Source organism: Heterocephalus glaber, unplaced genomic scaffold (assembly GCF_053883595.1).
Source record: "Heterocephalus glaber isolate CG9 unplaced genomic scaffold, H.glaber_assembly_v1.0 deba00001688, whole genome shotgun sequence".
NCBI classification, from domain to species: Eukaryota; Metazoa; Chordata; class Mammalia; order Rodentia; family Bathyergidae; genus Heterocephalus; species Heterocephalus glaber.
The window spans coordinates 9,029,741-9,052,785 of NW_028258413.1; the positions used below are offsets into that span (position 1 = coordinate 9,029,741).

Genomic DNA, 23,045 nt, shown 5'->3' on the forward strand with positions numbered 1-23,045 from the left:
GCTACAGTCATTATTTACTGTAGTTACGATAACAGTCCTCAGACAGATGTACCTTTCACCTCTCAGGTGAGGTACTAGAGCCAGAAGAGGTTATTTAACTTGCCCAGGTCTCAGGGCTGGTGGAGTCTGTCCCTGACACTTTGTTTTGGCTGAGTTGGTAAATAGATGTGGTTGAGTTGTTGGGAAATGTCATATTGCATCTATCCAGGCTTATTTCCTGGGTTTTAAAAAGTAGTTACAGTTTCACTTGGATAACAGATCCATGCTATTGATTGCACAACAGCTCCCAGCCCATCTCAGATGGCTTGGCCTGTGTCTGCTGTAAGTCCGGCTTCTTGAGAGACGCTTTTTGGAGTGAGAGCCAGTTTCTTCCTTGGTATCAAGTGTTCCTTCTAGGAAGGGAAGGGCTCTCCCATGGGACAGCCCTTAGCATACGGCACATGACAGGTCCACAGATGACTCTAGTGCCTTGGCGTTTTTGTCCAGTGAATGAACCTTCAAGTGAGCTAGAGAAGTAGTGAGGTTTTAAATGGTTCTCTGGCTGTTATCAGCAAATTCAGCTTGTGCTGCTGTCTGACCATGCAGTTTTGGAGGTTTCAGCACCTCACGAGGGTGGAGGGAATACACTGTCGCTGACACATGGCTAAGTGTATAGCACTCAGGAGTGTTCGAGTGACAGGTGCTGCGGAGAGCTCACTGTGCAGCCGAGCAGGGAGTGCAGAAGAGTGGGGGGCCTCAGTTTCAGAAGAGACTGAGCAGGAAGTGCCTTTGTTTTCATATCACTCTCTGATTACCTGTCTCCTCCCTGGCGCACACTGTCCTGTCACTCCTCAGTGTCCCTTCTGTACAAGGACCTGCACGTTCACATGCAAATCCTGAGTTCCTCTTCAGTTCTCAGTGTGCTTGTGCCTTTTCCTCTCAGGGAGGGGATCAGTTAGCTCAGAGATGGGACTTGAGTTGCAGCAGCAGATGCAGTTAGGATGCCTTTCCCATTCCTTCAATCCCAGCAGAGGAGCCCACTTCATACCCAGAGCCAGCTTGGCCCTGGTGGCTCACAGTTGCATGTTTGGGAACCAGTTTCTTTGTGGAATTGATTTTCTCTAAGAGAAGCCTCTGTCTTAAAAAAAAAAAAAAATACTCAGTTGGGATCTCTCAGATACCTGAGATAGTACTGAATGGATTAGAGCTCTGAGTTCCCTCTCAGCAGTCACATTCTGCCTTGAAGCAAAGGGAGAGGCCTGCTGGCATTTCAGCGAGGGGACGTTTCAGCAGGTCATCACCGAGTCAGGCAGAAGTGCGGGTGTTTGCTGGTTATGGCTGAGTCTTTGATTGTTGAGTTTTGATAAGGAAATCATGGAACCTTTTTCTCTTGCAGCCGTTCCCTTTCCTCCAAGTCACCGGCTCACAGCAAAGGAAGTGTTTGACAACGATGGGAAACCTCGGGTGGACATCCTAAAAGCGCATCTCATGAAGGAGGGCCGGCTGGAAGAGAGCGTGGCCTTGAGAATAATAACGGAGGGTGCTTCAATTCTGCGACAGGAGAAGAATTTGCTGGACATCGATGCACCGGTCACAGGTGAGCCCTGGGGATTCAGCCTGCGCCCTGCCATCCACCCTGCTGCCAGCAGTCTGGGCTCGTGGGGAGTCCTGGGACGCCCCGCTCATCTCACTCGGTACCGAGGAGCCCGCACACCTCTACACACCTCCGCACACCGAGGACTGGGGCGTCGCTGGTCTGTGCAACGGGACTCCTTGTGTATAAAGTGTTTACAGGAGGGCAGACTCCACTCCCTGTGTGCTGCTTAGCGATGGCGGCACCGTCCTGCTGGGGCTGGGATGGGGCACCCCTCATCCATCGTGATATTATGACAGTACTTGGCAAGGAGTACACAGGTCTCCCACAGGGACGCCAGACAAGGGTGCAAGCTTGGACCAGCGTGGAGGCAGAGACCGGCTTAGCGGCACGGTCCTCGCAGTGTGGTGCCCACCTGGCAGTCGTGGAGGTGTCAGTGCAGTCAGTCCTCAGCCGCCCCGTGCAGGCTGTGTCCTGCCTGGGTCGGTGGGTTGGGATGACGCATCTAACAGCCACTGAGCCTCAGGAGGGGCAATTTCTCCATTTCCTGTGGCAGTTTGTGTCCAGAGGCTGAGCCTTTACTGTGGAGTTCTCTCTTCCTGTTCCTTCTGCTGTGCAGATGTGCATTTTGTGAAAGTGTGCTGCTCTTAGGCCATGAGATTAAATCTCACCCAGGAAAGCGAGCATCTGATACTGGCAATTTGGATCCACCCTTTGAGGAGTTGGTTAAACTTGCAGACTTTCATTTTTGAGATGGTACATATATTTGTTCCCCTTACATGTTTTCATTTAGTCAAAGGAAAGTTTAGACAGAGAATATCGTCCTTTGTGAAAGGCAGGGAACAGTGAGCAGTATGCATGTGCGCTAGTAAGTGATGCTTTCTTCTCAGTCGATGTACTTAGAATATTAGTGGTCTTCAAATGTGTCTTGGAATGTGATTATTCCAGAAGGAAAAGCTGCCTTCAATTCCATATTACAGCTTCCTCGATCGAAATGCTCCTAATGATTTCTGTACCAAAAAAACTGGCTGTATGTATGTTTATTTCTGACTGGGACTGCTGTTAGTCTTGTTTATGTGTAGAAGAAGGATGACCATGGGCAGGGCGAGTCAGCAGGAGGATTTGCCCAGCAGTGTGAATCCATGTAGGGCCATTGGTGACCGAGTCGGGCTGCAGACCTTCCCTGTGTGTCTCCTTCTGAGCCCTGGTTTCCGTAATGCAATTGCAGAAACTGAAAATATAGGGACAAAAGAGATAATAGACATGCTTTCCTCTCTTAGATACTGAAATAGTAACGATTTTATCTAACTGATGTTTCAGAACCCACAGCAATGAAATTACTTTTAAAAATTTTATTGGTTAAAAAGTCTACCTGTATAGTAATGATAAAATGTAAGGATTATTTTTTATCTTTATCATTGAGCATATTATTTTTGATAAGAACAAATGACATATTTTGTTGAATTTGTCTTTTCTCCATTTCCCATGATAGTGTATGGCTTCCAGTGAAGAATTCCTGTTAAATTCACTATTGAGCACAGTGGGTGTTACAGGCCATGGTAGTGACAGCTGAAGGAAACCTGTGGGGTAGTTTTTACGGTGCTCCGTCCTCTGGGATGGCCTCCACATCTCTTCTGTTTGATTAGGCTCTGTCAGGAAGGGACACTGAGGATTCTGGAAGAGTCAGGCTCCTGCTGTGTTGCCCCTGAGCCCGAGGGCTTTCCAGAGTCCCACTCTGATCTGTCTGCCTCACGGAGGACGCACCACACCCAGTTCCTCCCAGGATCCCAGATGACCCTGGGCCAGCTTCAGGAGGGAGATCTGAAGATGCTCTTGGAGTCAGGAATCGGGCTGAAGGACTTCCTGTGGGGTGGAGCAGGGCTGTTAGCTAGCATGGAACAGAATGAGATGTCATAGCAATAGCACTCAGGAGTAGAGATGAGCAGGAGGTCTTCTCTTCGGGGTAGACTTGACTTTTTTTTGATGAAGTGGGATCCTAAGGAGGATCACTGCAGTGACCTCTGCCCATTTTTCTGGGAACAAAAGGATAAAACATAAAGGGAGCAGAGGGAGAGGGAAAAAAGAATTAATTTTAACATTTGGATAGAAGGGAGAAGGTATTGCTATGTTTAATTCACCAGAAATCTAGTGACTTGGTCTGTTCAGGCTGCTGTAACAAAAATCTGATAAACAGGGTGGCGAAGAACAACAAAAATCTGTTCCTGAAGTTTGGAGGCTGGGAGGTCCAAGGCTGAGGCGTGGGTAGGTGCCGTGTCCGTGCTGGGCTGCCCTGGGTCACAGGGCGCTGGTGCCTGTTTCCCCGTGGGGAGGGAGGGTGAGCATCTCCCTGGGCCCCTTCAGCAGGGCAGTGACCCATTCACGAGGCCTCCAGGCCCATCTGCTGACCTGACACTGCCCAGGGCTCTCCCTCCAGTCTCTCAGATGGGGGTCAACTGAGACATTTGGGGAGACCCAAGCATTCAGACACAGTAGCCAAGTTGAACACAATATTCCAACCCATGGTTCCAGCAAAGCTGAAAGCTGAGGGAATGGCAAAAGAAAAGCAGGGTAGATTGAGGAGAGAGAATGGCACTCTGTATTTTGAGATAGAGTTTAAGCATCCCAACCTGAAATCTGACATCCGAAATGCTTCAAGATGGTGCATCAGATGTCCCTCCATAAGGTCCAGATCTCAGAGCATTTTGGATTTTTGGCTTTTGGATTGGTAATGCTTTATGGGCATCTGTGCAAACATTCCTACATCAAGAAAACCCCCAAATTTGAAGCACTTTGGGTGCCAGTCCTTTTGGGCACGGGATGCACAACCTGTTTGTCTAATAATTTATCGGTGACATTTTGTTGATACGTGACTGCATTCAGATTTCTTTTTATCTGGACATCCAAGCCAACAGGATGATATTTAATTTTAAATATTTATTTTTAAATAAATTTAAAATTTATTGTTCGTATCACTGAGTCAGTAAAGTTGTACTTTATTATTAATATTAGGCTTGCAGTAAAACATAGTGTTTATACTTAAAAACCTTCCGGCTAAACTATTCGTTATATAATTCCGAATTCCACACTTGAGAAAGACTGAGAACGTAAGAAACAATTTAGAAGAGAAGAAAGAAAGAAGAGGGAAGAGAAGGGGATGGAAGGGAAAGTGTGAACAAGGGGAACTACAGAAGGAGGATGTGGGGTCGGGGAGCCAGGTTTTCACTGCCGGCCATTTCGGAAGCCTGACTCCAGACCAGGTTTTCAAGTAGTTTTTCAGTGACAGTGGAGACAGATCTGTCACATTCCTAGGATGCTGAGGTGAGTGGGTTGAGGTGAAAACTGGACACTCACTTTCTGTGTGCACTGAGCATTGAGTGTGTTAGGTTTGTAAGCTCTGAAAACAAAGCAGAGCAAAGGACCAGTGCTTTATGACTGCACATGGGGCTGCTCCACGTTCCGTCTTCCTCTCTCCTACTTCACCCTTATAAAAGTGTTTTATTTGCCAGTGTTTTGGGGAGAGCTGTGCTAGCATCTGCCCATGTGTAAGAAAAGCTTAGGAATTGGCATCCTAGCAGTTGGAACTCTGGCTGTTGCTTTATCCCTTTAGCTTTTCTTTTCCTGTCTGCCTGGACAAAGCTGCCCCCCTTCAGCTACTTATACAGCAGGGGGAGCCGTATTACTCAGGATTTTTTTCCCCTTAAAATTCTGGAGAAGCCAAGAATGGGAGGCTGCCCAGTCTCTGCCAGGCTCCCTGTCCCCACCCTCCTGGAGAGCAGGGTGGCCTTGCTGTCACCAAGGAGAGGTGGGAAGGCAGCAAGCCATCTCCTGTGGGTCCCCGGTCCAGGCAGGGGCCTGAAGCCCCTCTGCCCTTTCCCTGCCATGGTGCCTCATTAAAATGTCGCTGTTACCAAGATGATAATTTTAAAAGTATATTTCTTAGTTGAGGTATATTGTGAAAAAAAAAGTATTTTTCCTCTTTGACTTGCTTCTGAAAACTGAGTTGGATTTATCTGTGTTCTCTTGCAAGCATACAAAGGGAACATTAAAAAGAGTGTTGCCAAATTTCAGAGCAGCCACTCGTTTTGGTAAAGCATTTTGGCAAACGTGTTGAACATTTACCAGGTGCAGGTGGCGTGAGTTATAAATGTGAGAATGAGACCTGGTCTCTGCCCTCCAGGGCTTAGAACATAGCAGCAAGAACACAAACAGGTGCTTGTCCAAAAAGTAGTACACCTAACCATTTATTAAATTAAAGGGCATGATCTGGATTTATTTTAAGAAAATGAATAAGTATCCAAGTGAATTTACCTAATTTAAAGCCAAAAAGGTTTTCTACCTTGTAAATGGCTCATGTTTCTCTAATAATGCCCACTGATTATTATATTCCATCTTTGAGTTTAAAAACTATAAAATAGCCAGGATCCTAATTGTCCCGACTATAGACTGAGAACTCTTGGAGAAGGTCAGGGTTGTGGACAGTGAAATGTATGTGATGTTGTCCTTGACTGCAAGATTCAAGGCCTGTCTGGGGGGTCTGACACACCAGCAGTGAGGACCGTGTGGCTCATTACGACTGGAATGGAGGCGCCTAAGATCCCTCCTGTCCCCCTGGACAAAGGAATGTGGAGAACACAGAATTTATGGACAGACTGTGTGAGGTTTGAACTGGATCATGTTTGATGACTCAGATTTTGCTATGTGAAAAAGCCAGAGGGGACGTCTGGCGAGAGACAGGAGCGTGCTGAAGACGCTGGTGTTTTGGGGAAGCAGCAAGGCATGTCCTTGGAGGTTTGCTGCAGTAGGAGGAACTTCCCAAGGGCGTTCGGTGGAGGGGCAGGGAGGGAGGCTGAGGTCCCAAGGCCAGGGCTCTGGAGCAGGGGGACAGCTTCCTGCCTGAGATTCCTGAGATTCAGAGGGAGGGAGGAGCTCTCTGGAGAGAGGTTGGCTGAGCTGCCCACTCAACCAAGGGAGCCCAGATACCCTTGGCAGGGTAGAGGTTGGATTCGGTTTTTATTACAAGGCCTTTTAAAAAATGACTGTTAAAACGGATTTTAAAACATCTTTTGAGTTTGTATTTAAGCAGTATCTGCAAGAGCTTTCTTTAGCATGGGGTTAGGGTCTGTGCAGGGGATCCAAGGTTCGGGCTTTCTCCTGAAGTTCTCCCTTCTCCCGTTTCCTCTTGGATTTAGCTGGGAACGTTCCTCTCTTTTAAATGGAAGGCAGAGCTGGAGCCTCTGCTGAGTCCTGGCTTCATGCAGTCTGGGCTGGGGACGGGCAGTGTCAGCTGGGCACACTGCTGAGTTCTGGGCTGTGTGTTTCCTGGGAGGGCAGCCGCAGAGGATTCCCTGCCTCGCTTTGGTGCAGGGCTGCTGCTGCTCGAGGGCAGTGCCAGGAGCACCCTCTGGCTCCGTCCCTGGATGCAAGCATGGACTGGTGGCCAAGTTTAAGGTCAAGGCTTTGCGTCCTTTCCAGCATTTGACATCAGTTCAGTGAGGAGAATTCCCCTCTTGGCCCCTGGGGGGAGCTGCATGGGGGCTGGAGTCAGGAGCAGAAACCACATTGTCATTTATCACCATGGAGCAGCGGCCCTGACCTGGGGGCGTCTCCTGTCACTCCTGGGCAGGTCGCCGGTCACACACCAGTGGTCTGTCTTCAGGGCCTGTCCTGCCTGCCCTGCTGCTGGCAGGCGGTACATTTTCCTCCCAGCCTGTGGCAGCCGAACCCGCTTTGGTTTTCTTATTCTCCTCCATTTAGGCCTTGGATTTAGAAGAAGATGGTTCTGACATTATTGTTGCCTGTGAGCCAGTCCTTCTCATTGGTCCCTTCCCTCTCTGGCCTTGCAAGAAAGTTTTCAGCAAATCCATTTTACCAGTGAGAAAACGGGGGGACAAGGTTGGTCATGTTTCCAAATTTGAGCTCGAATGGGGGTCACGCGGTGGCTCTACACTTTCTGCTATAGCAGGACTCGAATGGGAGTCTGGATAGTGATGCTGTTGACCAGGGCCACATGGTGGGGACCACACTGAGTCAAGCACACAGCTGTGCTCACAGATCTCATCAGGGGGACCCTCTGGGATCCAGCAGGCATCGCATCATCCTGTGCAGGGTACCATGCTGGCACACACAGCCTCTGTACTGGGAGCCAGAGTCCTGTGCCGCCCTTTCATTTGAGGAGAGCTTGTTCTTACTTGAGACTGAAGAGAACACATGAAGGTTGTAGATGCCAAAGTTCCCAAGAAGTACAAAGAATTCATTATTCTGACTGCTGATAATTATTGTTTTTTATATTTTAAGTTAAAATTTATTGTTTAACACAAGTGGGCCAGGCAAAACAACAGTGCTTAACATCCTAGGGACAGGGAGTTTATCTATCTAGTTTTTCCCAGTTAAAAATATATTCATAAGGCTTTTCTTGGTGAGCTGTCTGGGAGTTTGCATTGCAAGCTACTACCGGGACAGTTGACAAAGCAAGTCTAGGGGTGAAAGTCATCTTCAGGTGAATCAGGGGAAGGAACTCAGTTCCTAAGGTGCAGCCATGTCCATGGCAGTGGTGATCCATCAATGCCAATAAGCACGTAGCACCAGGCAAGACGACACCTGTACAATTGCATCATAATTGTACAAGCAGATATTTTGCTTTTAAGACACAATGCCCTGTGTTCTTTTTATTTTTTTAATTTTTAATTTTTAAATTTTATTTTATTGGTACATTTTAGGTATACAATATAATGACATTCATCATTGGAAATTTGCACCTTTACATAGTCTCTCTTGGTTCTTATTTTTTTTCCCCTTCCCCTGCCCTCCCTTCAACCCCTCCATCCCTCCCTATTTACAAAGATTTTGTTTTCATTTTTTCATTTTCTCATATTAATTCCATTCCCTTCTTTCCTTTCCCCTACCCCTCCCAATTTCCCTTCCCTTTTGCCCCTTTTCTTCCTGTTTCACATTATCTATTATACCTTTTAGTCCTTTTTTACACTTTCAGTTTCTCACACTAGAGAAACTTCAGTATTTACACGTGTGTGTCCTATTTATTTCACTTAAGAGTATCACATCTGTGCATCCATTTAGCTATAAATGTCTCTAATTTCTCATTTTTTATGGTTGAATAGTACTCCATTTTATTAAAAAACCACATTTTCTTTATCCAGTCTCCAGTTGATGGGCATTTGGGCTGCTTCCAAGTTTTAGCTATTACAAATTGTGCTGCTATGAACATGGGCACACATATATCACTGTGGTATGAGTCTTTTAATTCTTTGGGAAGATACCCAGCAGGGAAATAGCAGGGTCAAATGGGACCTCTAGTCCTAGTTCTTTGAGGTATCTCCATACTGATTTCCACAGTGGTTGCACCAGTCTGCAGTCCTACCAGCAGTGGAGCAGGATTCCTCTTTCCTCACAGTCCCTCCAGCATTTGTTATTGGTTGATTTCATGATAGCAGCCATTCTTTCTGGGGTGAAGGGGAATCTCAGCATTATTTTCATGTGCATCTCTCAAATGACCAGTGATGTTGAACATTTTTTCATATGTTTATTTGCTATTTCTATTTTTTTGTCTGAGAAATGATTGTTCATTTCAGATGCTCATTTTTGGATTGGGTCTTTAAATTTAGGAGGTCTGATTTTTTTAAGTCCTTTATAGATTCTACATAGTAGACCTTTGTCTGAGGAACAGCTGGTGAAGATTTTTTCCCACAATGTGGGTTGACTCTCCACACTGTTGGTGGTTTCTCTTGCTGTGCAGAAGCTTTTTAATAAGAAGAGATCCCACTTGTTGATTGTTTGTGCTAGTTCATGGGCAACTGAGGTTTTGTTCATAAAATCTTTTCCTACACCAGTGTCTTCAAGAGTTCTACCTAACCTCTGTTCCAACAGGTTCAGCGTTTCTGTTTTAATATTTAGATCTTTAATCCATTTCACTTCTAGTTTAGTGCATGGTGAGAGATATAGGTCTAGTTTTAATCGTTGACAAATTGAAACCCAGTTTCTCCAGCACCATTTATTGAAGAGGCTGTCTTTCCTCTAGTGAGGGTGTTTGGCTCCTTTGTCAAAGATGAGGTGGCTGAGTGTGTCTGGAGTTGTTTCTGCATCTTCTAATCTGTTCCACTGGTCCTCAGGTCTGTTTCTTTGCCAGTACCATGCTGTTTCTATCACAGTAGCTCCCGAGTTGCTACTTTTCGCAGGCCAGGCAGTGTTTGGGCAGCATTGGTAAGGCAGTGCCCGTGGGTGTTTTTGCAGTAACATACACTTTCCTGAAGCCATTAGCCCCGAGATCTGAAAGTGGTCATGTGCAGGAATAACTACTCTGATTCTTTGGAAGAAGATTAAATTGCATTAAAGTCAGAGCTACTGTGGCTCTGAAGAGATGTGGTCTTTGGAATAACACTGTGGGCCTCCAGGTGAGGATCTCAACTGAGGTCCTTTAAAAGAAAAATGCGGGTGATTCCTTTGGTCCACACAGACTCTGTGTTTCCTGTCTGAATTCACGGTCCAGTTCGCTCTGTTTCATTCTCCTCTGAGCCACTGATGTGGGTGTTGACGTGGACAGTCCTGAATTCTCCTCAAAGAATGGTGCTACCGTGACAGGTTTCATGGAGCCAGGGTGGAACTGTCCTTTTCATTTTAGTGAGAATACTTCCTGTATAAGAAGCTATGTTGGCACTTGATGCTAGGATTTGTGATAGCTTTTTGCTGAACAAATTAATGACAGGCTGACATGGGTTAAGTTCTTTTGTGCTAGTTGTTGATATGAACCCTGTTCTTCCTACCTGCAAAATGTCCATGCCACCCCAGGAAGGAAGCATTGTTCTCAGCTCCTTTTTACGAATGAGGAAGTTGAAACTTAGTGAAATTATCTTACGTTTACCCAGCTAACAAGTGCCAGAACTGGGATTAGAACCCAGGTGATTCAGCTGTGTGTCCTCCCACCCTGTCTGGGGTGGAGTTTCTTCCACATAACCAAAGCCCTGAAGCTGGGAGAAACCAGATTTAACTCCTTGTTTAACTGGCATTTAACATGATTGTTCTGGATTGTGTTTTGATGTTATTGTTTGCTGTTATTATTCCACTAAATCTAAATATGTGAGGATCTTGTATTTCAGTTTATGGATGTTCTAATCCAAAATAGTTTTTATGTAAATGAGCTGCTGATTTGCATATAGTAACTTATCATAATATTGTAGTGGAAACGTGGGAAACTGTGAGTTTGTCAGGGTGTATGTTAATCATCTAACCAGCATTTATGCTTTTATTTTGTTCTCTTTTTCTGAATTTGTTGGTTTTCCTGCATTCATTGATTTTGGTCTTCTTAGTGGAATGGGTAAAGATGGGATATCTGGTGAATAAAATGTATGAATTGGTCAGAAGTCATATCTTATGGAAGAATCTATGGTTTGTTTAGTAGCTTAGTGCAATGGCGAGGGGCCGAAAGTGACCACTGGGCAGCCCAGCCTTCACACCCAGCAGTCAGAAGACTGAGTCCACCGAAGGGTGCATTGCACTGTTGACCACGGTCATGCAATTTCAATGTTTATAATATGCAACTTTCATAATAACTTTAATTTCTGTGGTTGCTTTGATGTGTTTAATTGAGATATGCAGAGATCAAAGCTATTTATTTGCAGTATTCATTTAAATGTCAAAACTAATATTTACAATATGCATTTGATATTAGGGTGCCATCTTGAGTTAAAGAGGAAAAAGTTTCTGGTAGTTTTCAGTTGGGGACACCTTAGAGCTTGTTCTGCAGAACTGCGTCTACTGTACCCCAATATATTTATTGTCTGCCAATGCACATTTCCCCACTCTCAGCTTTCCTAACTGGTTGGAATAACCCTGGGCTGAAGGGTAAACTTCCTGGCCCTCTATGGCTGGGTCAGAGCTGAGTTCTGAGCCCAGTGTTTGAGTGAAGGTGGTGCCTCCCCCTTGATTACACAGCAAAGTAGAAACAGCCCCCTCTGCATTTTTGTTTCCCTTTCTCCTTCCTGTTTTTGTTTCCTTTTCTCCTTCCTGCCCATACACAGAGGATGGCAGAAGTGGAAGACCAAGGAGTCCCCAGGTCCAATCCTGTGCACGTCTACTGTAGCCCAAGTTATTAATATGCAGAGAAACATTGTCCTCACATCTAAGTCATTGTCACATCTGGGTCTCTGTTGTAGATTCGAGTCTGTGCCAATGCAAATCTAAGCCTGTTTGCATCTCCCCTGTACAGACTTACCTGTCTCATCCTAGGCACTGTACACCGTTCTTTTCCAAATGGAAGCTAATATGTTGCCCTTTGAATGAATCTTGATTTGTTTTGCTCTTGTGTCTTGAATATCTCAAGGAAATTCCCTCTACTTAAACTCTGTCTTCTGTTTGCCCCTCTTAAACACATACTGTCCTGCTTTCTGTACATTTTTCAAGAGCAGACTCAAGTCTTACACCCTCTGAGAATTTCTTGACCCCTCAAATAGCCTGGGTCTTTCTCTTCCCCTAGTTCCCATAGCATTTTATTATTTCTGACTGTTATTTAATGTTTATCTTGTAGCATCTTGCCTCTTCTAAGTAGACAGCAAGATTCTCGGGGAATCACTATTGAAATCTTTACAAAGGCGACCCGTCATCTGTCCCATTTCCTCTGCTGCTTGATGATGATCATTATTTCATTTGATTTGACTAGCCTCTGTTCAGTATAAATAAAATGTTAAGCCATCGCCTTGAAAGTTTAGATGTTCTAGAGGTTTAGATGTTTTATTCGTTATTTTTGCATAAGAAAAGATTAAGGCTGCTTTTCACCTTTTTCCAGTTTCATTGTCCTGGAAATAAATATGGAAAAACACAGTGTAGACAAATGTGATAAGTGAAGATGAGGACATAATCACCAGGGGACCCTGTCCAGGCTGAATGATACCTTATCCACCAGAGGTGCTTACGTCAAACTGTTGTCAACGCTTACTTTATTTTGATTTTGATAGGCTTCCTCACAACCGTGACTGTAATCATATGTCCCTGCTGTGCCAGTGAGCCTGTCTTGTCCTATATCTGTCTTCTCGTCATTTCTTACATAAAGATTTGACGACTTACTTGTGTACCCCTCTTGGGCAGATGCATAATTGTCAAACATTCACAGAATCACAGAATTGTCAGAGACTTTATTTTATCTAATCTAATCTAATCTCCATTTTATGCATTTCTTTTTTATATGACAGAGAAACACATTGTCAGTGTGTTTCTATTTTATATGTCACACGTGATTTCTGAGCAGTGGGGCTGCAGGGTGTGGTGGGATTTTCTCTGTTTTGATCAGGTTCTCTTAGATTCCACATGACAGCTATTTGTGGAAAACTGAAACTAGAAAAACAGTTTGCTTAGCAGAGGAGCCTCCACTTTATTTTCACTGAAGTAATCTTTAAAGACTATATTCTTTTCCTTAAACTTTCCATGTTAGCATGGTGGTGCTTGGCTTTTAGACTACTTAGTATTTTCCCAATGTTTAATTCCTTCTCTTCAGTAATCATCAGTGTATTTATAAATTTGGAAAAGTAGATGTATGTACTGTGTTATTTTTCTGCTTTTGTATGATGACTATAAGCTTATGAGATTGCATCAGTTTGAAAAGATTCTCGTCCAAAGCTAGTGAAAGAAAAAAAATTCTTAACCTTGTTTCCGGCCCACATTCTGGAACATTAAAGCAGAGGTTTCTGAGAGCATTCTTCACTGCGATGTGACTGAGGTCTGGAAGCTCGCTGTCCCTTAGCTTAGGCAGTGAGCAGCTCTCAGATTCCCAGGATGACAACGTGGTGTCTGAGTTGGTGACGGCCTTCATTGTTTTTGTAGTGAGACACAACAGTTGCCATTTCTGTGAAATAAAGTGTTTGTAGTGGTTCCCTAGGAAGGCCAACTTGCTTACAGAGAATACAAAATATCATTTAACTACCAGAATCCGTACATGTGTTCATTTCTGCTCCCATTTCTTTAAAGTACATTAGTTACATGCAGATATATACAGGTGGGCTTTAAAAAATGACCATTGGGAAAAAATAGTTTATCTTCCAAACTGATACACTTGAGGGTTAGCAGGGGTGCTGCTGGTAACCACACCAGGTACACCCTTCACCCAGGACGATGCCCAAGAAACCAGGGTCTACAGTGATCCCAGGCCTGTGCCTTCGGGGCCCCAGGCATCTGTGTCTGCTCACCTGCTTCACATGGGACCACAGGTTCTCAGTATCGGCCAACTTGAGCATCCACCTCTGGAAACAGGAGTCTGAGGCTGAGTGTTGGCCCAGGATGAGAGAATGGGGTGTCACCAGTGCAGTTGCCACATAAATAATTTTGTGCATGGAATTTGATTATATTTGTATTTGTACACAGACATGAGAGAATCCAATGCAGTGAAACAGTAGAAATTAAGATATTGGTGGTGCAGTGAATCAGATGTTAACTATTGTAATGAAGCCAAAATCTTGGTTTTATAATGTTCTACATGTGGAAGCTAATTCAAGTATTTTTTAAGGTCTCCTTTTGGGGTTATTTACTGTGAAACAGCCACAGTGCACTGCACATACCATAGCATCACAGTGTTGGTGTTGGCAGGCTATCAGGGATAGGACCAATTTCTTCCTTTGCTTTTCCAGCCTTCCAGGTTATGACAGAGACCTCAGCTAGAGAGATGGGGACAGAGGCAGCAGTCACGGCCGACAACCATGCACAGGGCCCCTTTTACTGCCAGTGTCTCTGCAGGCAATGCTGCTGTGGACAGTGGTCACCCAGGCAAGGCCAACAGTGATTAGTCCAGGGTCCAAGTAAGTGGCTTTGGCCGTGAGGAGAAGACTGTTTCTGATTGTGCCACTTCAGCCAGGTCATAGGGATGATATCCAAAAGATGTCAGATTTTTCCCCCAAACAGTAGAGTATTCATGGGTGGAATTTAGGCCAGTTCTATAGCTGTATTTTTCTAAACAGCCTCCTCAAGGACTGAGATCAGCTACAAAGCAACCTGTGAAATCCTGGACACCATAGGCATGAGTTGAACCAGGAGCAGGTGAATGTTTTATTGTTCAAGAAAATGAAAAACTTAGGGGAGGTGGCTGAGTATAATGAAGGGATTCATGAGATTGTTGGAGGTGACTAGAGCTGGTCCAGTTGGCCGGGAGACTTGGGTTCCATGGGCAGAATAAAAATCACTGGCCTCCAGTCAGGTGTCATGAAAACAGTGGTCAGAGAGCTGAGGCTCAGCAGAGTACGCCAGCTCTGAGAGTGAGGAATGCCCTGTCAGAGGTGACTCACGTGCGGTTGGCTGGGTTCCCTCTGAGGGGCTGAGTTGGACAGATGGTGGGTACACTTCTTTCTACTCGTGCTAAGGGTGCTGGGGGACCATTACTGGATTGAAGATCTTTCGTTGGACTTAGTGATGAGTAGGTGAATGTAATGACATATGGTTGTACCCACAATGTGACCGATGGTAAAATTACCCTGGGAATGGTGTGACCTTTTGGAGGAGAGACTGGAGTTGCTCTGGGGTCTGACTCACTGCAGGTAATTGACCAGTTTGGAAGGGTGGATGGAAAGAGTGGAAGGTCAGAGCAAAATGAGCGTTTCAGTCAATCAAAGGGAAATACCAGATGTGCCCAGGGGACAGGAAGTACACAATCTGACCAAGAGAGTCAACAAGGCACTGTGTGGCTATGTTTGCTCGGTGGGACACATTATTTTAGGGGCAGTAATGATCGTGGTTTAAATAAATGCTTGAAATGTGAAGACATTTGTTCTGTAGAGCAGATTTTGGTGCTCCGTTGTAATTAATTAAGGCTGTTGAGTATTCACCACACCAGGAGCAAATAGTAAAATGCGAACATTTGGATGGAAAGTAAAGCGGAAGCATGGAAGTGTTCAGTCCTGCATCCTGGCTGTTTTCGCATAACATTTACACAGAGCTGTGTGTGCAGTGAGAGTGTGAAGGCCAACACTGTCGCCTCATGCAAAGACCGTTTCAGTCAGAACTGAGCCAAGTAGGTTTGATTCCAGCTAACAAGTTACCACACCTGTGCATTTCCTCGCCTGTGCGAATGGCTGAAGTGCAGTCCTGCCTCCCCTGACATTGGGTGGTGCCTGGAGGTGTGCGTCCAGGGGGTTCTATGCTGTGTGCATGGGTTAGGGCAGGGCAACCACCAGGCCATGGAGTCTCCTGTGCCCATGTTACATAGACACCTCAGCATGGACCAAACCTTTGCTGTGTGGTGCAGGCTGAAAGCTCTACCCAGGGCCTGGCAAGACTTGGGGTGATACCTGAAGAGCTCCGCGCGCACCCCAGACCTAGGGGAGCTCAGTGAGCAAGTTACCCTTTATCACTAGTAAGTGACGCAGGTACACACAAACACCGAGGCCTTCCGCAGGAGGACACGCAGATATTTCTGTGTTTAGCAACAGAAAAACATCACATTTCTCCCGGTGTAGTACCTGGCTCTAGGTGAGCCTAGCCATTGTCATGGAGATTATTTTTGTGGGCTAAATTTTGTACTTATTCTTGGTAAAAAAAAAAAAAAAAAAAAGAAAAGAAATCAAACATTTCCTGATCTATTCATTACTTTGTATATGGCCTTTGATGCAAATCAGAAATCATCAACACTCTTTATGATAGAAAATTCAAAAACTCAACTGTTAATTTATTTAAACTCTTCCTTATTTTGTCCTCTCTGCTTCCTCAGCACCTTAATTCCACTCTTCTTCAGAATCATTTATGAGTTGCTTGACATTTGTTTTGTTTCCAGGTGAAAGTAAGTTCATTTAGGATCTTCTCCTCTCTAACTAGCAGGAAATCTTTCTCTGAACTCTCCGGAAAAGGAGAATGAGTCTAAAAGCAGCAGGGCTGAGCAAGGGCCTGGAGTGCTTCGGGATCCCCAGTCTGGCTGGGCTCCGACACTTTCCACTTTGTGGGGAGGGGATTCTGCATGAGCTCGAAGCACTGCTCGGCCTTGACTCTCTGAAGGTATTTCTGATTCAGTAGATACTGCATGGCTTCACAGTGACCACCTGGATTTGAAACTTGATTAACCTACTCAGGGTTTCCTCTTGCTACCCTTTCCAGCGCCTCTGTCTCAGAGTAAGAGACAGCCTCGACTTCCCACTGTGTCATGGTTTTCTGAACAGCTGAGAACCTCTGGTTTTATTCCTGCGAGTTCTTCAAGATCCAGAAAATTTGTGTAATCAGTGTATTCTGTACGAGAACGTGTAACTGCAGCTTTCTACCCTCACCTGTGTTTCCTTTAAACACAGTCTTGTGTTCAAGAAACACAGCTCTCTTTGGTCTGTCTCATCAAAATATTTTTTCTTCTTTAAATGTGTGCTCTTTACATTCTTATATAAGGGGAAGTAAATCAACAGCTTTTAAATTCAGATTATTTTATTGTGAAAAAAGCATAATGAAAAGGGAATATGAAGTATGGTAGAAAAATACATTCAGTGTTTACATTTTTAAAAATTAATACAATAAAAGACACATCAACATTATTCTCCCTCAAAATAGACCCCCTCACTTCTAACACACTAATCCCATCACTCTTGCCACTTTCTGAAGCCACTCTGGAGTCCTCTTTTGTGAGAGTCTGCGGTTGTGCTGCTGTGGCTGCCTCCATGTTCTAAATGCATTCCAAACATTCTCCTTTTGTGGTCATTGTGGTTTTGGGAAAGAGCCAGAAGTCACACAGGGCCGATCCAGTGACTAAGGTGGATGAGGACAAAAGCGTGAAGTTTTTACAAATCTGCCTCTCCCTTGGTTGGCACTCGGCAGCAGCATTCTCAGTATTTTTGGTCACGTTTCTTAAAGACAGTCGGGAAAGAGGACTCCAGAACTGCTTCAGAAAGTGGCAAGAATGTTGGGATGAGTGTGTTCAAAGTGTGGGGAAGTAGTTTGAGAGGGATGTTTTGAGACAGGGTCTCACCATGTAGTTCATACTGGCCTTGAACTCACTATGTAGCCCAAGCTGGCCTCAAACGTATGACACTGCTCCTGCCTCAGCCTCCTGAGTGCTGCAACTATAGGCATGTGCCCACACCTGGCTACCATAATAAATTTTAAAAATTTAAACATTCACCATATTCAGTGGTATATATGAATGCTTTTGTTTGCAAACAATTTAGTTCACCAACAAAAGCGTTGGGCAGAATTTTGTTTTTGTTTGCAAACTGCATCAGGTGACAGGCATCTTTCCTCCAAAAACAAAACTTGGCCATCTTTTTCAGAAGTGTAGAACAAGTTACCACTGTACCGCCATATTACATTTGCACCTCATAGGTTTATGAATTTTAAGTTAAAATATTCTCATATATCACACAGCGACTGATGTTTTATTGGGCATTGGCCGCGTCTCACTGTGGCTTTTCAGGAGGGAGGATTTTATAGCAATTGTGATAGTGATAGTAATAATTAGTAATAATTATAGCAATAGTGATAGTAATTAATTTAATGAACAGCTCTATTATTCCTCTGTCTTCTGGTTGTCCTTAAGGGCTAATGTCTTGCCCCTCTCTGTTGGGATTTTCACTGTGATTATTTTCCTGCTGTGCAGACCTGCCCTTGTGTTTGGAAGAGACCTAGAGACACTGTAGCTCCTGTGCCCCAGGTGGGAAGCTTGGCGAGACTCAGCGAGTAGGTCCCCATGGCACGCACAGCTATCACTGCTGACCTGCACAGAACCCTGCTGTCCTCTGAGTCCTCACAGTTCACACCTTGTCCCACGGCTTCTTTGTTCTGTCATTTGTTTCCTTTGGAAGAGCGAAGGGAACCATTGAAGCTTTGCCTCTGCACTGTTAGTGCTGTTCGTGCAATTTAATCTCTCCTGGATTTGTTGGAATTCAGCATATTTACACAAATGCCTTCTCATAGCCATTGTTTAGCAAGAGATCTGGGCTCCTTTACTCTCTGCTGGCCCGAGAACACTCAACCTCTCTGCTGGCTGTGCACCTTTCCATAACGTCGTCCTTTGCCCCGAGCTGCAGCTTTCTTGGCCTCTGTGTACGGTGGCAGAGGGCAGAGGGACTGACTGTGACACGTGATGTTTGTCTACCCCATGGTGGCCCCTGCTCAACTGCTGGGGTTTCCCTTGTCTCCCCATCATTAACTTGAAACGTTTTCAGTCCTGAGAAAGCTGGGTTTGCAGAGACCACAGAATGCTAGCAGGGGTCTCCCCATGTGTCCCTCCTCTGCTTCCTGTGGGAAGTGGGACAAAACAGAATGTCTCTGGCTCTTCAGTTTATTCCTCTGGGTGCAGGATCAACCGGTATGTATCGCATTTGTGCCTAGGCGGCAGATGCCATTCCGCCCTAATACTTGCTGAGGTCTCTCCCCAGCCCACCCTCTCAACCTGAAGAGACAAGAGTTTCCTGTCCCGGAGACCTTTGCTTCTTAGCTGAGAACAGATTCAGGTAGACACATTTCCTCAGCCAGCAAGGGGCAGGAACCACCTGGCCAGGCTGCACCTTGGTGTTCATCACTAAATCAGCTTGCCACTGTTTCCTGGGAGCTCCCCACCACTTGGCTCCTGTGTCCTGATCCAAGCTGTTGCCTTCTGTGTTCTCCTTCATCTCTCAGCTATAAGACCTGTTTCTTTAGAGGCTCTTCCTGATTTCCACAGCTTCAAAATCCAGGATGGTGTCATTGGCCTTCTTTGGAGAATTCTTGGTTTCCTTTCTGTAGTCTTAACTTTAGCATTTGCTTTCAAGCACGGCTCCCCCCCCCCCCCCCCCCGCTGTGACAGCTTGTCTTTGATCACTGTTGCATCCCAAGTGTCTCCCAGGGCTTCAGGTCCTGTCCTTATCCTCCTCTCTGCACTGCATGCTCGCTTGGAGCTGGGGCCTGGACTCAGACCTCAGGCTGCACTGCCTGTCTGCACTGTGTTCCCTGTCCTCTGCATGTCGGTGTCACCTGCAGAGTTGAACGTGAGTTTGGACTGGTCCTTACCTCGAATGCCGGCTTCTGTCTCCTCTTCCTCACCTTACAAGTTTCTGGGGCCTCAACATACCCAGACTTAGAATTCATGTCCTTTTAGGTTCTTTTAGAACAAGAAGGACACATATCTTGGTACCCACTTAAATAATTCTTAGTGTGTATAATCTTATATTCACGTTCACACACACATACTTTATATTCCTATTGTCCTGGAAGCCCATTTTCAAAATATCTAAAGCCTTCGTGTATTGTTGAGCGTGTACTTAATTGAAAAGATGTTTTAGGAAAGCTTTAAACCAGATAATGAAATTGTATAAATACAATGAAATTTAAGCTCTCTTTTAAGAAAATAAAATATTCTTAAGCCTTTACTCTTGGGTGAACCATCCTTCACGTTCAGTTAATTTTGTGATATCTTAATGGGAAAGGTTAACCCACCTTGATTGTGTCATTTCATTGAGGACACGGCTTTTAATATAACTTTTTAAACAAGTTATATTGAAGAACCAAATCTTATTGAAAAAACATAAGTATTGAATAGAGTGTAAAATATCAAAGCTAGAAAATGTAATGATCATTGAAGTCAGTGATTCCCAAACTATTTTTTATTAACACACCTGTCTTTAATGGAATATCCTCCAAAACTCGAAATATAAAATAGAGAGGAAGCCTTGGCTGACAGGAAGCCTTGACTGACAGGATGAAAGCTCCCTTCCCTGTAAGCAGAGACTGCCAGAAACAGATTTGGGAAACCTGCATGCTGCTGAGCCCCTTTCTACCTGTGAGTGAGGAGGGTGGGGTTCAGCTTCATTATGAGGTCATACACTGTGTAGTAGCTGACCTGGGTGTACAAACCAGCTGCCTCTCTCCCTGTGCAAGGATGATTTCCATACTTTCTTCCTCTTTCCCCCATGAAATTGTCTCGAGTGCTCTTTTTTGCAAAGATCTGTATATAAGAAGGAGCTGTTGCTTTGTCGTCGGGTTGATCTGAGTTCAAATCCTAGCTCTGCCTGTTTCACAAGCAGCCAATGTCCATGCCGCTTACGTGGCACCATGAGGCTTCCTTCTCTGTGCAGAGGGAACGACACTGTTAGCATGTAGATAGCACTTTGTGGATGCTTTCACTGTGCTGCCATTTTAGTAAGTGCTATCCATTAATAGCGTTGGCATGATTATTGTTGAAATTATGATAGTCATTTAGCTATTAAATCAGGAATTGTTTTGACAAAAAAAAATTAAAATTGTTTGCATAGAAAACATCTTTGCCACATTGTTATTAAGGCTCCCACTCCCAGAGGGCCTGGCCTCGGAGTGTGTGCCGTGCCTGCACTGCTGTCTGTGTAGCCCTGACTCCGGCGCTCCCTCCCAGTCCCTCACACAGAAGGCGAGGTTGTGGCATTGACACGGTGAAGCTCTTTCTACACCATCCGTACTGACGGTGGCAGAGCTGAGGGTAACTGGAAATCACCTAGTGTCTCATTGTACCATGGTAACAGATAGGCCCACTGAAGTCTGCATGCTTTCCTCAGCACCCAAGTTGTGAGCCAGCAGGTTTGTAGGCCCTTCCACCTCAGACACTGCCTCTCCCTCCTACCACAACACTGAATAACACGCTGCCCTGCATTCCTCCCAGGAGAGCACCTGGGACATTCTCACTTACAACTCCCCATAACACCACTCCCTGCAGAAAAAGGGGAAGCCCTGTCCCATGAACCCCTGAAGACTGGGGCTCTGTCCTCAGAATCACAGCCCGGCTGGGACACAGGCTGAGGCTCAGCCCTGCCCAGGGGAACAGCAGGAGAGGAATTGGGGCAGGGCCTTGCAGGGACCCCGTCCATCTGGGAATGCTGAGTTAAATATACAGGGTGCTGTTTTGTGCAAAGAGACCTAATATGTGACTCTGCAGTGAATTGTTTTTATTAGTCTGCATTTTGAAAATAAAGCAGTGTTGGAATTTTGTAGACCTTTTTTACAGCATCATTATAAATGCATTTAAGTGGCATTTAGAATGGTGAACTAACAGACTCATATTTCATATGTCTTTTGGGAAAGAGAAAACAAATGAACTCTGAGTGTGTGCAATGGTTGGTCCTGATTTAAAGATGGGCCCCCACCCTCCTTTAGTGAGCCAGGTGATTTCATGGAAATAGATCGGAGCCTCACAGGACTCATAGAGGGGCCACATGTGCTCCGAAGGACTCTGAAGTGGGAGAGGGGAACAAATAGTCCCTTTCAAGATTTTAAAAGGAAAGGGAAGTTGGAATGACACTTCAGGGACACTTAGTTCCAAAGGACTGTGACTAACATTGCGTGTCAGTCTCAGTGCCCAAGGGTTGCATGTGTGCATTCATGTCTAGGACCTGTTGGAGCCCTGCCGTTCAGCAGTTAATTTAACAACAGCTCTGTGCTCTGAGTGTTTGGAATACATCAGCGGATAAGCTGCAAGACAGGGAAGTGCCTCAGATCTCAGGGTTCAGAGCTGAAGGCCAGCAGGCTGTTGGTGCTGGTGAGAGACACAGACAGAAGCAGCAATGGCCCTGGATGTGGATCTTCCCAGTTGGACAGTACGAGTTTGGACAGTAAAGCATGGATTTTGAGGCACACTGCTGTTAAGAGTTTATGGCCACAAAATACAGTAAAAACATCTATCCAGCCTGTTAGGGCTTCTTGTGAAAGCCAAGTGGTGCCTTGGTAGAGCAGAAAGGCTCTGGATTAGTCTGCTCACTGCAGGATCCCTCAGCAGGAAGTGCATGCCTGCTGCATCCCTGTCCTCATTCGCTGAGCCAGTGACAACAGGTGCTAACTGAATGCTGTCAGGCATTGTGTTCAGCTTGGGCTGTCCAGGGAGGCAGGGTCACGCTCATATTCTCATGATCTGGAAACCCTAACAGAAATGGGAATTAAACACATTAATGATGTCCCTGATAAGTACTGCAGAGGATAGAGGAGCATTTGCTTTTCAGTACCTGTTCCTGTTTCTCAGATTAACCGGTGCACTGATGCATAGTCAGGGCAAGTTCCTCACTGGCAGGTGGCCGCTGTATGCCAGGGTCCTGGCCCCAGCCCCAGGTTCCCTGGCCGTGGGATTTAGTTGGAGACACTCAGCTCTCCGTGGCCCAGTTTCCTGCAGAGGGGTATACGACAGCTCTGCAAGGGCTGCAGGCTTCAAGGGCTGCAGGCTGCAAGGGCTCTGCAAGGGCTGCAGTATCAGGAGGCAGGTTGGAGCTGCGAAGGCACACGTGTGCACACTGAGACCCAGCGAGTGTCGTTTTCGTGATAGTTACCAGGTAGGAGTACTCAGAACATCTCCTCTGCCCATGGCTTTTGCCTGTGCTGTTCACCTTGGAAGCGTTTGTTAATGAGACTGGTCTTAGGCTGCGATGGGGGAGAAGCAGCTAGAGACCCTGCAATAAAGTGCACGCCCGCCCAGGCCCTGCAGCAGGGGATTCCTAGTCTGAACTGATCTGCCTTCAGAGCTCCACAGGTCAGCCCGACTCCTCCCCGAAGGTAAGGTGGATGGTTTCCCAGTGCTCCTTGTCCT

At 45.5% G+C, this 23,045-nt stretch overlaps 1 protein-coding gene across 10 annotated transcripts in view; it reads left to right on the plus strand.

Moving 5' to 3' along the window:
- The window catches only part of Ppp3ca (protein phosphatase 3 catalytic subunit alpha), a 263,314-nt gene that overhangs the window by 134,399 nt on the left and 105,870 nt on the right, over positions 1-23,045 (plus strand). For all 10 annotated transcript variants that reach the window (XM_087198697.1, XM_087198695.1, XM_087198696.1 and 7 more), the window contains one exon: positions 1,376-1,576. In XM_087198697.1, coding sequence (XP_087054823.1) covers positions 1,468-1,576 — 109 coding nt within the window. In that variant the 5' untranslated portion in view covers positions 1,376-1,467. The remainder of the gene's footprint in view (positions 1-1,375; positions 1,577-23,045) is intronic.